This window comes from Salmo salar, chromosome 06 (genome assembly GCF_965601325.2).
Source record: "Salmo salar chromosome 06, fSalSal1, whole genome shotgun sequence".
Lineage (NCBI taxonomy): Eukaryota > Metazoa > Chordata > Actinopteri > Salmoniformes > Salmonidae > Salmo > Salmo salar.
The window spans coordinates 88,521,836-88,536,089 of NC_138296.1; the positions used below are offsets into that span (position 1 = coordinate 88,521,836).

General features: G+C 46.1%; 1 protein-coding gene across 1 annotated transcript in view; it reads left to right on the top strand.

The window, feature by feature from the left end:
• Positions 1-10,437: 10,437 nt before the first annotated feature.
• LOC106608246 (B-cell lymphoma/leukemia 11B) overlaps positions 10,438-14,254 on the top strand; it is a 61,151-nt gene continuing 57,334 nt past the window's right edge. Inside the window, exon 1 of the mRNA XM_045721101.2 lies at positions 10,438-11,526. Within this exon, the coding sequence (XP_045577057.1) occupies positions 11,463-11,526 (64 nt within the window). The 5' untranslated portion in view covers positions 10,438-11,462. The remainder of the gene's footprint in view (positions 11,527-14,254) is intronic.

Genomic DNA, 14,254 nt, shown 5'->3' on the forward strand with positions numbered 1-14,254 from the left:
GTTGTACTGTGCTTTTTTGGTTCTGAGTGTACGTTTATAGAGTTTTAAAGTCTCACAGTAATGAAGGTGTAATTCACCATTATTTAGGTCTCTGTGCTTTTGGTTGGATAGTGTTCTAAGTTTAGTCTACTGCAAATGGACCTATCACAACCCTACAGGAATGGTGAGAAATCCATATCTTCATTTAAACCAGGGTATTTAGTGGCCTGTAGTTTGTAAATCCAAAAACTTTCCCTTTGGTCTAACGGTCCATTTGCTGTCATCTAGTGGTCATATTGCTCAATTTCCCTCAGCTATGTTTAGACTGTTGTTGTTCATGTTTTGTTGTGTTCTAGTGTACTATGGAATATATTGCTTTCTTGTTCTTGACACTTCTCCCAGTCATGTTTGGGGTTGGAACTACCTTTCTGGGTGTTCTGGTGCTTCTAGCTTGGAGTTGTATTTTTTTTTGTGATGGCACAGCTACAGTGTTTCACTTTTTAATGTGTATAGTATTGCTTACTAGGTGTGTCCAATCAATTTTGTAACCACTCCCTCTTCAAATTAGGGCTAATTGGAAAAGCTGTTCAAAAGAGGACATTGTATTATTTCTTTGTACTCTCTGACGAAGGCCATGCAGCCGAAACGCGTCAGATTTTTTTTAAACCTTGTTTCTATTGAACATGCCATACTAATAAAGGCATTTTAATTAATTATATGAAGAGTGCCTTGGTCCTCCTTTCTTTTTGATTACCAATTCACCCCTTTTACCAAAGAGCACCTTCTGGCACAGCTGAAGCTCGTTGTTGCTGATTGGGAGTCACACATAAGGAGCATGTTTTTCCTTTGGGTTTTGTGGGTAATTGTTTCTGTTAGTGTGTTTCACCTGACAGGACTGTTTGGCTGTCAGTTTCTTGTTTTGTAATTGTATAGTGTTCCGTTTGAATTAAATATGATGAACACTAACTCCGCTGCGTTTTGGTCCACTCTCTCTTCAGACAGCCCTTACAGAATTACCCACCAAAAACGGACCAAGCAGCGGAGGAAGGAGAGGCACCAGGAGAAGGACTCATGGACTTTTGAGAAAATGGAGAGGATCGTTCAGGATTCCTGGAGATGGGAGGGATTACTGGACGAAGGTGGACCATGGGCTCAGGCTGGGGAGTATCGCCGCCCGCATTGGGAGATCGAGGCGGCGATAGCTGAGAGGCGCTGGTGTGAAGAGAGGGAGCGCAACAGGCACGAGAGGCAGCCCCAAAATGGGGGGGCACACAGGGAGTGTGGCGGAACCAGGAAGAAATTCTGGGCCAACTCCCCGTGCTTACGGCAGGCAGCGCACTACTGGTCAGGCACCGTGTTATGCGGTAAAGCGCACGGTGTCCCCAGTACGCGTTCATAGCCCGGTGCGCTATAGGCCAGCCCCCCGCAAGTGCCATGTGAGTGCAGGCATCGAGCCAGGATGGGTTGTGCCAGCTCAGCGCGTCTGGTCTCCAGTGCGCCTTTTCGGGCCAGGGTATCCTGCACCGGCTCTGCGCACTGTGTCTCCAGGAGGGTCCAGTTCGCCCAATGCCTGCTCTCCGCCCGTGCCGGGCCAAAGTGGGCATTCAGCCTGGAGTAAGCATGTCGAGCGTACATACCAGAACTCCAGTGCTCCCCCACAGCCCAGTTTATCCTGTGCCTCATCCTCGGTCCAGGCCTCCAGTGGGTCTCCCCATCCTGGTCCATCCTGTGCCTCCTCCTAGGTCCAGGCCACCAGTGGGTCTCCCATCCTGGTCTGTCCTGTGCCTCCTCCTAGGACCAGGCCACCAGTGGGTCTCCCCATCCTGGTACGTCCTGTGCCACCTCCCAGGACTAGGCCTCCAGTGGGTCTCATCTCACCCGCCAGTCAGGAGTCACCAGAGCCGCCCGCCAGTCAGGAGTCGCCAGAGCCGCCCGCCAGTCAGGAGTCGCCAGAGCCGCCCGCCAGTCAGGAGTCGCCAGAGCCGCCCGCCAGTCAGGATCAGCCAGAGCGGCCCGTCTGCCCAGATCAGCCAGAGTGGCCCGGATCAGCCAGAGTGGCCCGCCTGCCCGGATCAGCCAGAGTGGCCCGCCTTCCCCGGATCAGCCAGAGTGGCCCGCCTTCCCGGATCAGCCAGAGTGGCCCGCCCTGCCCGGATCAGCCAGAGTGGCCCGCCTGCCCGGATCAGCCAGAGTGGCCCGCCTGCCCGGATCAGCCAGAGTGGCCCGCCTGCCCGGATCAGCCATCGCCGCCAGCCGGGCGCAGCCAGGGTCGTCCGCCAGCCGGGCGCAGCCAGGGTCGTCCGCCAGCCGGGCGCAACAAGGGTCGCCCGCCAGCCGGGCGAAGTCAGGGTCGCCCACCAGACCTTCGGCGCGGCCAGGTGCGCCACCTAAGAGGGCGACGCCAAGGGTGGGGCAGAGGCCACGTCCCGCACCTGAGCCGCCGCTGTAAGAAGGCCCACCCAGACCCTCCCCTTCAGTGTCAGGTTTTGCGGCGTCCGCACCTTGGGGGGGGGGGGGGGGGGTACTGTATGCCCTGTCATAGAGAGGGGTTTTTTGTTCTTTATTTTGGTTAGGCCAGGGTGTTACATTGGGTGGGCGTTCTATGTTCCTTTTTCTATGTTTTTGTATTTCTTTGTTTTGGGCCGTGTGTGGCTCCCAATCAGGCACAGCTGAAACTCGTTGTTGCTGATTGGGAGTCACACATAAGGAGCATGTTTTTCCTTTGAGTTTTGTGGGTAATTGTTTCTGTTAGTGTGTTTCACCTGACAGGACTGTTTGGCTGTCAGTTTCTTGTTTTGTAATTGTATAGTGTTCCGTTTGCATTAAATATGATGAACACTAACTCCGCTGCGTTTTGGTCCACTCTCTCTTCAGACAGCCCTTACATTGGATCAATAATTGATCCAGAATACCAATAGGATTGATCAGATCCTCGTTCTTATTCAGGTATCATATAATGCACAGCCACATGCAAATACATAAACTCCAACGAAATATTGAAAACCTGAACACATAACCAGGTCTTCCTAACATTTGCCATAACTAGTAAGCCTTACATCCTGAATGTATATCCTCCCACATGGGAGGTGTGGGACCACATGGAAGGGGTGGGACTACATGGGAGCGGTGGGACCAAATGGGAGGGGTGGGACTACATGGAAGGGGTGGGACTACATGGGAAGGGTGGGACCACATGGAAGGGGTGGGACTACATGGAAGGGGTGGGACTACATGGGAGGGGTGGGACTACATGGGAGGGGTGGGACTACATGGAAGGGGTGAGACTACATGGGAGGGGTGAGACTACATGGGAGGGGTGGGACTACATGGGAGGGGTGGGACTACATGGAAGGGGGGGGCCCAGGCCCGCAAGTAATTGAGCCGAGAACATCATTGCTATACTCTAATTAAAATTAAATCAAATCAAATGCATTTATATAGCCCTTCTTACATCAGCTGATATCTCAAAGTGCTGTACAGAAACCCAGCCTAATACCCCAAACAGCAAGTAATGCAGGTGTAGAAGCACGGTGGCTAGGAAAAACTCCCTAGAAAGGCCAAAACCGAGGAAGAAACCTAGAGAGGAACCAGGCTATGAGGGGTGGCCAGTCCTCTTCTGGCTGTGCCGGGTGGAGATTATAACAGAACATGGCCAAGATGTTCAAATGTTCATAGATGACCAGCGTGGTAAAATAATAATAATCACAGTAGTTGTCGAGGGTGCAACAAGTCAGCACCTCAAGAGTAAATGTCAGTTGGCTTTTCATAGCCGATCATTGAGAGTATCTCTACCGCTCCTGCTGTCTCTAGAGAGTTGAAAACAGCAGGTCTGGGACAGGTAGCACGTCCGGTGAACAGGTCAGGGTTCCATAGCCGCAGGCAGAACAGTTTCAACTGGAGCAGCAGCACGGCCAGGTGGACTGCAAGGAGCAAGGAGTCATCATGTCAGGTAGTCCTGAGGCATGGTTCTAGGGTTCAGGTCCTCTGAGAGAGAGAGAGAAAGAAAGAGAAAGAGAGAATTAGAGAGAGCATACTTAAATTCACACAGGACACCGGATAAGACAGGAGAAATACTCCAGATATAACAGACTGACCCCCCGACACATAAACTACTGCAGCATAAATAAAATCATTGACCCATAAGAGAACACATGACCAAAGCAAGGCATGACCCATATAGAATTAAAACAACATTATTATTAACAAGAAATATAATCTAATAAACACGTTTGCATAACCAAAGACATGAAAACTGGCTCCAACATTGCATTTAGCTATGTATAAAACTTTCATATTGGCAAGAAGGTCATTGAGAATAACAACAGACAATAGTTATTGTGGGAGGTTTAGGGGTAAATATAGTGAAGGACAATGAATGATAAAGATTTGATCACAGTGGTGATTTTGAAAGAGGGGGATAACATTGAGAGAGAGAGAGAGAGAGAGAGAGAGGAGAGAGACAAAGAGAAAGAGAGAGAGAGAGATAGAGAAGGAGAGAGAGACAGAGACAGAGAGAGAGAGAGGAGAGAGAGACAGACAGAGAGAAGAGAGAGAGAGAGAGAAGGAGAGAGAGACAGAGACAGAGAGAGAGAGAGAAGGAGAGAGAGACAGAGACAGAGAGAGAGACAGAGAGAGGGAGAGAGAAGGAGAGAGAGACCGAGACAGAGAGAGAGAGAAAGAAGGAGAGAGAGACAGAGACAGAGCGAGAGAGACAGAGACAGAGAGAGAGAGAGAGAGAGAGAGAGAGAGAGAGAGAGAGAGAGAGAGAGAGAGAGAGAAGGAGAGAGAGAGAGACAGAGACAGAGAGAGAGACAGAGAGAGAGAGCGAGAGAGAGAGAGAGAGAGAGAGAGAGAGGAATATTACACACACAGACATGCCTTCATAGTTCATAGAGAAAAAACAATAGCTACCGCTTAATGGATAAATAGCCTTCATTTTTAATACCATTCTAAAATAATATATATCTATATACAAACATCACATTGAATATTCAACTCACCTTCAAAAAGTTCCATGAGGAAGAAAGCATTCACACACCCAGAGGGCCAGCGGAAGAGCTGTCATTCATTAAATGTAAAAGAAAATTAAAACCCCTTTTTATTTTCTTCAAAAATGTAACTACCAGAATGCCTTCATATTACTGTCACGCCTGCTCCCGCTCTTCCCCCCTGGCGCTCGAGGGCACCAGGCTCCCCAGCATTATGCACTCCTGCCACCATTAGTACGAACACCTGCCTTCCCCCCGTCACGTGATTCAGTGATTATTGGACTCACCTGGACTCTGTCAAAAGAGAAAGATGTTCAAATGTAAACGTATTAACTATGTACAAAAACAACACAAAAACCAATGTATTGGTCCAGACCTGTACAGGCCATCAGTCTATACACTCAAGTAAATCAAATATTAAATAGCCTATAAATGAAGATAAAATAGCTCACAGATTACTTCAGCTTCTCACACCTTACAGAACTAGCTGGCTGCACTAGGGCCCACTCAGCAGCCGGTGTTTGTGTGAGAGCGTGTGCTGATTCCACTAGGGCCCGCTCAGCCAGATGGCTCTACCAGGGCCCTCTCAGCCAGATGGCTCCACTAGGGCCCGCTCAGCCAGCTGGCTCTACCAGGGCCCTCTCAGCCAGATGGCTTCCCTAGGGCCCTCTCAGCCAGATGGCTCTACCAGGGCCCTCTCAGCCAGATGGCTCCCCTAGGGCCCTCTCAGCCAGATGGCTCCACTAGGGCCCTCTCAGCCAGATGGCTCCACTAAGGCCCTCTCAGCCAGATGGCTCCACTAGGGCCCTCTCAGCCAGATGGCTCTACCAGGGGCCTCTCAGCCAGATGGCTCCACTAGGGCCCTCTCAGCCAGATGGCTCCACTAGGGCCCTCTCAGCCAGATGGCTCCACTAGGGCCCTCTCAGCCAGATGGCTCTACCAGGGCCCTCTCAGCCAGATGGTTCCACTATGGCCCTCTCAGCCAGATGGCTCTACCAGGGCCCTCTCAAACAGATGGCTCCACTAGGGCCCTCTCAGCCAGATGGCTCTACCAGGGCCCTCTCAGCCAGATGGCTCTGAACCAAATGGTGTGTGTAAGAGCGTGTGTTGTGTGTGGAAAGCGTAGAAGTACAAATGGCAATGGTAAATCTACAGATAAATAACGGCCTAGGTTTTATTTACTTTGGTGTTTGTTCTCCACTGGTTGCCCTTTTCTCATCACAACAGATCACACATTTTGCTGCGATAATTGCACACTGCGGTGTGTCACCTAACAGATATGGGAGCTTGTCACTATTTCATTTGTCTTCAAATTATTTTTCGGTCCTTCTAATCTGAGGAAATATGTCTCTTGTATCGTTGTATATTTGTTTATCTCTCTCTGTGTGTGTCTATCTGCCTCTCTCTCTCTCTCTCGCTCTCTCTCTCTCTCTCTCTCTCTCTCTGTCTGTCTGTCTGCCTCTCTCTCTCTCTCTCTCTGTCTCTCTCTGTCTGTCTGTCTGTCTGTCTGTCTGTCTGTCTGTCTGTCTGTCTGTCTGTCTGTCTGTCTGTCTGTCTGTCTATCTATCTGCCTCTCTCTCGCTCTCTCTCTCTGCCTCTCTGTCTGTCTGTCTGCCTGTCTGTCTGTCTGTCTGTCTGTCTGTCTGTCTGTCTGTCTGTCTGTCTGTCTGTCTGTCTGTCTGTCTGTCTGTCTGTCTGTCTGTCTGTCTGTCTGTCTGCCTCTCTCTCGCTTTCTCGCTCTCTGCCTCTCTCTCGCTGTCTGTCTGTCTGTCTGTCTGTCTGTCTGTCTGTCTGTCTGTCTGTCTGTCTGTCTGTCTGTCTGTCTGTCTGTCTGTCTGCCTCTCTCTCGCTCTCTCGCTCTCTGCCTCTCTCTCGGTCTGTCTGTCTGTCTGTCTGTCTGTCTGTCTGTCTGTCTGTCTGTCTGTCTGTCTGTCTGTCTATCTATCTGCCTCTCTCTCGCTCTCTCTCTCTGCCTCTCTGTCTGTCTGTCTGCCTGTCTGTCTGTCTGTCTGTCTGTCTGTCTGTCTGTCTGTCTGTCTGTCTGTCTGTCTGTCTGTCTGTCTGCCTCTCTCTCGCTTTCTCGCTCTCTGCCTCTCTCTCGCTGTCTGTCTGTCTGTCTGTCTGTCTGTCTGTCTGTCTGTCTGTCTGTCTGTCTGTCTGTCTGTCTGTCTGTCTGTCTGCCTCTCTCTCGCTCTCTCGCTCTCTGCCTCTCTCTCGGTCTGTCTGTCTGTCTGTCTGTCTGTCTGTCTGTCTGTCTGTCTGTCTGTCTGTTTGTCTGTCTGCCTCTCTCTTTCTCGCTCTCTCTGTCTGTGTCTCTGTCTCTCTCGCTCTCTCTGTCTCTGTCTCTCTTTCTTTCTCTCTCTCTCCCTCTCATCTTCACCTGTCTCTGACTCTCTCCCATTTTCTATGTCTCTGTCTCTCTCTCTCGCTCTGTCAATCTATCTGTCTCTGTCTCTCTGTCTCTCTGTCTCTCTCTCTCTCTCTGTCAGTCTATCTGTCTCTGTCTCTCTCTCTCGCTCTCTCTCTCCATACACTATTTCTATGTTAAGGTCTTCTGAGGTTATGTCGATTTGAGACAGAGCTGATACGACATTACATTTGTATAAATAATTAGTGTCCAGGAAGTCCCGTAGGCCTGGCCTCAAGCAATCCGACTTCTAATGCTCTTAAAATTGGCATTCATATAATATTTATAGCACCCTATAATAAACAGTCTAGCTGCAGTACAGCATTGCCTCGATTGAGCCTAAATGGAAATTGTGTCCACATGAAGTTAATTTGTATTTTATCAGACTTAATTGTACCAAACTACATTTTTCAGTCACTTAAATGTCACAATTTGTATTAAACAATATAGCACTTCATATGATAGTAGCATACAACCCCCGTTCTGCCAGTCACATTCTGTTAAAGGTCCCTAACGCACACACATCCCTGGGTCGCTCCTCTTTTCAGTTCACTGCAGCTAGCAACTGGAATGAGCTGCAACAAACACTCAAACTGAAGTTTTATCTCCAACTCTTCATTCAAAGACTCAATCATGGACACTCTTACTGACAGTTGTGGCTGCTTTGTGTGATGTACTGTTGTCTCTACCTTCTTGCCCTTTGTGTTGTTGTCTGTGCCCAATAATGTTTGTACCCTGTTTTGTGCTGCTACCATGTTGTGTTGCTACCATGTTGTTGTCATGTTCAGTTGCTACCTTGCTATGTTGTCATGTGTTGCTGCCTTGCTATGTTGTTGTCTTAGGTCTCTCTTTATGTAGTAATGTGGTGTCTCTCTTGTCATGATGTGTGTTTTGTCCTATATTTATATATGTATATATTTTAATCTCAGCCCCCGTCCCCGCAGGAGGCCTTTTGCATTTTGGTAGGCCGTCATTGTAAATAAGAATTTGTTCTTAACTGACTTGCCAAGTTAAATAAAGGTTAAATAAAAATAAAATACAATTATACTTTATTAGATAGAAGAAGCTCCTTCTTTTACAGTAATTGGGGCTTAGACTGGATATCCTGAGGTAAAGGCCTTGGACTGGACATCCTGAGGTAAAGGCCTTGGACTGGATATCCTGAGGTAAAGGCCTTGGACTGGATATCCCGAGGTAAAGGCCTTGGACTGGATATCCCGAGGTAAAGGCCTTGGACTGGATATCCCGAGGTAAAGGCCTTGGACTGGATATCCCGAGGTAAAGGCCTTGGACTGGATATCCCGAGGTAAAGGCCTTGGACTGGATATCCCGAGGTAAAGGCCTTGGACTGGATATCCCGAGGTAAAGGCCTTGGACTGGATATCCCGAGGTAAAGGCCTTGGACTGGATATCCCGAGGTAAAGGCCTTGGACTGGATATCCCGAGGTAAAGGCCTTGGACTGGATATCCCGAGGTAAAGGCCTTGGAATGGATATCCCGAGGTAAAGGCCTTGGATTGGATATCCTGAGGTAAAGGGCTTGGACTGGATATCCCGAGGTAAAGGCCTTGGAATGGATATCCTGAGGTAAAGGCCTTGGACTGGATATCCTGAGGTAAAGGCCTTGGACTGGACATCCCGAGGTAAAGGGTTTGGACTGGATATCCTGAGGTAAAGGGCTTGGACTGGATATCCTGAGGTAAAGGCCTTGGACTGGATATCCTGAGGTAAAGGCCTTGGACTGGATATCCTGAGGTAAAGGCCTTGGACTGGATATCCTGAGGTAAAGGCCTTGGACTGGATATCCTGAGGTAAAGGCCTTGGACTGGATATCCTGAGGTAAAGGCCTTGGACTGGATATCCTGAGGTAAAGGCCTTGGACTGGATATCCTGAACTATTTAAGTGCATGAGTTGATCTAAAATAACAATTAGCTATTAAGTGACCCATAAATCACCTCTAAGTGAATCTGGTACCGTTATATCATGTCTCTCAAGTGGATCATTTAGTTTCATCATGCAATTTATGATGACCAGACAGTAATATATTTTTCTCAAGGAGGCTCTAACCCTAATACTGTTCATTGGTACTTAACTAACCTGACCATCCTATCAACATTGAAATTGTGTATGGTGGTATGGAGATCACTATTATGTGAATTTAAGTGGCATTTAAAGGAAAAATTCCGTGAGGAAATTTGATAGTTGAGATGTCAACTGTTCTGAACCACTAGCTAATAATGCCTGTTGTACAATGAAATCCAATGATTTAAGACATAGATACAGGGGAATGATAGGAAGTATAAACAACATCGTCCTGCCAACAGATGATGTGAGAAAATCTGATAGTGTATCCAGGTCAACTGTTTTACCACTCTGTAAAAGGAAATCACAATGAACTACTATTATAAACAATTGAACACACAGAGAGGTAGGATAGGGGAAGCTAGGCATATAGTCTAACGTCGTCATGCCAACAGAGGGTACTGTTGCTTCACAACAAGGCAGGGATGAATATGTAGGAGAACACAGGGGAGGTGTTCCCGCTTTGACATACCTGTGCAGTATGTCTGTCTATTGTAGTAATGGATTGCTTTCCCACTTATTTTTCTTGCTTTGAAATAGTAAATGTTTGCTACCTCAATTAATCAATCAATAAATTCAATAATCGTTTTAAATGCACGCAATTAAATATATTGTCCTGACAACAATGTGTTTTTTTTGTTTGTTATTGTTTATTATTATTACATTATTGTTATGTAGGCCTACGTGTCTTATTCTAAGCCTACAAATTTGCAACATTATAAATAAGTGAAACGTTGTATTAGTGATAAACATAGGCTTAACGAAAAATTGCTATGGCATTTACGAAAAGCCAATGTCCGTACTGAATGTTGAAGAAAATCGCTTCTATGCGTATTGCTTAAAGTCAGTCTTCAAATCATTTATCAGACTCAAAGTAGCCTTAGTGACAGTTTCAAGTTTTTTCAAAATCGACCTTGAAATCAGTGACATGATAAACCATCATATCATTGTGAAACCAATTTGGAGCGGTTCGTCTGCGCTGCACCGGCACCGGGTTGTTTCGGTTTCTCCGCGTCCACTTGATTCCTTCCCGCACGCGCCAAACGCGCGCACTAATGATGGCCCACTAATGGGCGCCCGAGTCACTGCGCGTCGCCTCCCAAGTCGCACTGATGTCTCAGCGTGGACGCAACGTCACGTCCGCACTTGAATCTGAAGTCTTATCCCATTCTACGGAGGCAATCCCAGCCACACACACACACGCGGGATTCTCCCAAAGCGACAGGACAGACTCGTCACTGTGAAAGGGGAAGGAGACATCAGGAAACACTGGACCTCGGCTGTTTGGAAGGAGAAAAATAGGAGGTGGCTGGCTGTGCTGTAGTCTGTCTGCGTCTCCCTCTCTCAACTCCTAGAGCGGAGACTTCTGTGTCATTCGCTGCTGTCAAGACTCGCACCTCGAGGACGGAATGGTGCCAAAGCTCACATCACCTGGCAGACCCAACACCGGTGGAATTTTTGGGGTTCAGTTATTGAATTAATAGGACATTTGTTATAATTCTGCAAGAAAATAACAGAGGAGAAGAGGTGACAGTTGAATCGAATATTGCCCCATCGAGCGAAGAGTGGCATACACGGTAGGCGACCCCAGCTGTGAACGCAGAGGGCAGAGGGCACCTCGTCGGAATTCAAATTGTTTTTATTCTCTGCAATTATTGCAATAAGTCCGTTGAGGTTATTGACACAAAATAACCAAACAGAAATATTTGGATGAACCTGCATGTGTCTGCTGTAACTCCAACAGCTTCACTCCAGGTGTTGCGTTTAGGGTGAAATCATTCTGCGAAAAGAGGACTGGACAGTTGACAAACGTTTTTACCCGCCTTTCAACAACTACAATAAACAAAAAAACACTTGGCTCTTTTTCACTTACGGTAGCTTCATGTTAGTCGTCTCAATTGGAAGCACTTTGAAAAAGTTACCGGGCACCAGAGCAGCGGAGCACCACGGAGCAAGCCGACCCCAAGCGCAGATTTCCGGGCGATGCCAGAGTAGATGCAGGGGCAATGTCCCGTCGCAAGCAGGGGAACCCTCAGCACCTATCACTGTCTCAAAGAGAAACAATACGACGTGAGTATGATCACCTTATAGATCATTTGATAATAGCCTAAATATGGGAATTTTGTATATAAAATACTGGATTAAATTACCATTATTACTGGCAATTATTAGAATGAATGTACATGTTTACAGTGTGATACTGTATTATAAACACATATCTTCTTCTATAGCTGTTTATGTTTCATTGCAAACCACTTTTTGATCTTTTCCAAGAGGGATGGAAAGGTAGGATTTTAAAGCAATAGCTGCAAAACCTGAAAAATCGAAAGTGCAGAATAACTTTCTTTGTAAGGACCCGCTGATGGCATGAAAAATCAAAAGTACATTCATGGTTATTATAACGCCTTCATATGTGCATGTTTTGGGCATATTTATGCAATAATTAATTGACATTTAAAACCAAAATAATTGTGCAACGAAAACGTACTATTTAATTTCACTATTTTAAATCCCACATTTCAAGTTAATGTATTTATTAATTCTAATAACCTATTGTTACATTCTTACATTTCTGTCCATGTGCGTAACTGTCAAGTGTTAAAGAAATTAATTAACCAAAATTGCATGTGGTTTTAAAGTACAATTTGGTGAGAACACATGTGACTCATACGCTACTGTATGTTAGGATGAATAGCATGCCGTCTTGTTTCCTTGGAAGGTTTTACATTTATTTGCAGTTAGACTTTTGTCATACTTTAGCCTTATCATTCCATTTATAGGATTCTCCCTCTCCCTCTTTCTCTCTCCCCCCCCTCTCTCTCTCTCTCTCTCTCTCTCTCTCTCTCTCTCTCTCCCTCTCTCCCTCTTTCTCTCTCCCTCTCTCTTTCTCTCTCTCTCTCTCTCTCTCTCTCTCTCTCTCTCTCCTCTCTCTCTCTCTCTGTCTCTCACACACACACAAACACTGCACCAATATTTAGAATAGTACCATGATCATTGCGTCGTGAAATATATTATCATGTTCAGTCAGGATTTCCTTGAGATCATGTATTATTTAAGTTAGCCCATTCAATCATGCATTTTGAGAATGGTGTTGCCTATATCATTTTCTGCCATATTATGCCTATTTATTATGTCCGTGTGAAATGCAGGTGCATGTTGATTCTGTCATTATTCTACGCAGTCTAGTTTCTTTAGTTTCTTTTGGCCGCAGCAGCTGCTGCTGCATAGGATTTTATCGGTATGTTGTACATTGTAGACCTAAACTTTATTTACAAAAATCCCAATCGGAATACTAAATTATTGGGGCCAAGAAAAGAGCATGTGGATCAAGCTTGTACAAATGTAGTCGATGTTCAGCCGTCTGGTATAATTTAACGGGAAAAGACGTGGTATCTAAAGTATCCACCGACAAGGTCACCGAAATGTTTGAGAACTATTTGCTTCTCCGTTGTGGATTCCATGCTGGTGGATTCAAGTAGGAAGGCCTTCATTTACTGCCTTAAATCATGAGTCATGTGTAGTTTATCGATGTGAATTTTCCAGGCACGACCTGTTATGTTATAGATTAGGCTACATCTGATTGAAGATGCTTGTGGGCATATAATAAAAAAAAGTCAGATAATTCAATTTGAAATCAATTAAATCAATCCAGAGTTTTCCCAGTGCTCCCTCCCGTGCATAAATCCAATTTCATAGTGGCCTAATCTAGCTAATTCATAACAGAGGTCTGTGATGTAATCTTTGGCCAATGTGTTTCTTGTTGAGCAGGGTTACACCCGTTCTATCCCACACACCACCATTTAACATCTAATCATTTACTCTGCCCCCATTTTCACTGGATTTAACCCATTTTATTACATGTTTTAATCTTCTTTATATTCTATCATTTTTAATCTTTCAGTGTTTTAATACCCCGACCCCAAATATCACTGCCAATTAATAATAATTTAAAAAAGCTAATATAATCATGACAGCATGAAGAATTAAATTTAACCAATATCTTTTTAACAAAAAGTATTTTGCATGTCACATGGCTTTCTAACATTTCACCAAGACAAAGGAAGGACTACTTTCTCAGTGTAGATCCTGTAATTGTCAGTTGTGATGTGGCCTTGTGGGCTGATGAGACCGTACTATTGGTGCATGCAGCCTCCATCTACTGTGCTGTGTTCCCTGTCAGCCGCAGCTGGCTGACTTCCGCTGTCACCTTTCAAACAGCAGAAATCATGCGTTGTCTACAGGCCTGAGGAAATCCAAAAAATCAAGTGGTTTGATTCTCTTTTCATAGCAGGTGAGAGGAGTCCAAATTGGTGTCAGTTTAATTAATTAACAACAGGATTAGGACAGGAGTTTGGTATGACAGGTGTTTTTCATCAGGTGTGGTTCACAGCAATCCCCTTCCCCAAGTATGCATATAATGTGCTCACTGCTCATGAGTACTGCAATAGAGGTTGCCTGTTGCCTGCACCTACTATACGTTTAGTTAGATCACATTTATTCCTGTAAGAGATGATACAACTGCATTGTAGGTTAGCGGCAGAAACACAGTGTTATTTTCTGTCAGACGAACCACCCCACAGTTTTTTCAGTAGAGAGGAATCGGTGAGGGTGATGGACAGGTGAGCCTGAAGCAGGACTGTGTTTGAGCCCATCAACAGTCCCGGGGTGCAGCTCGTAACATCACACAGGGCTCAGGGGACTTTCCACCACTATAATAACTCCCTGTCTACTCCTCTTTGTGGCTCATTAGCTTACAGATCTAAGGAACAAACCGTGTACACCAAATCTTTTTGTTTTG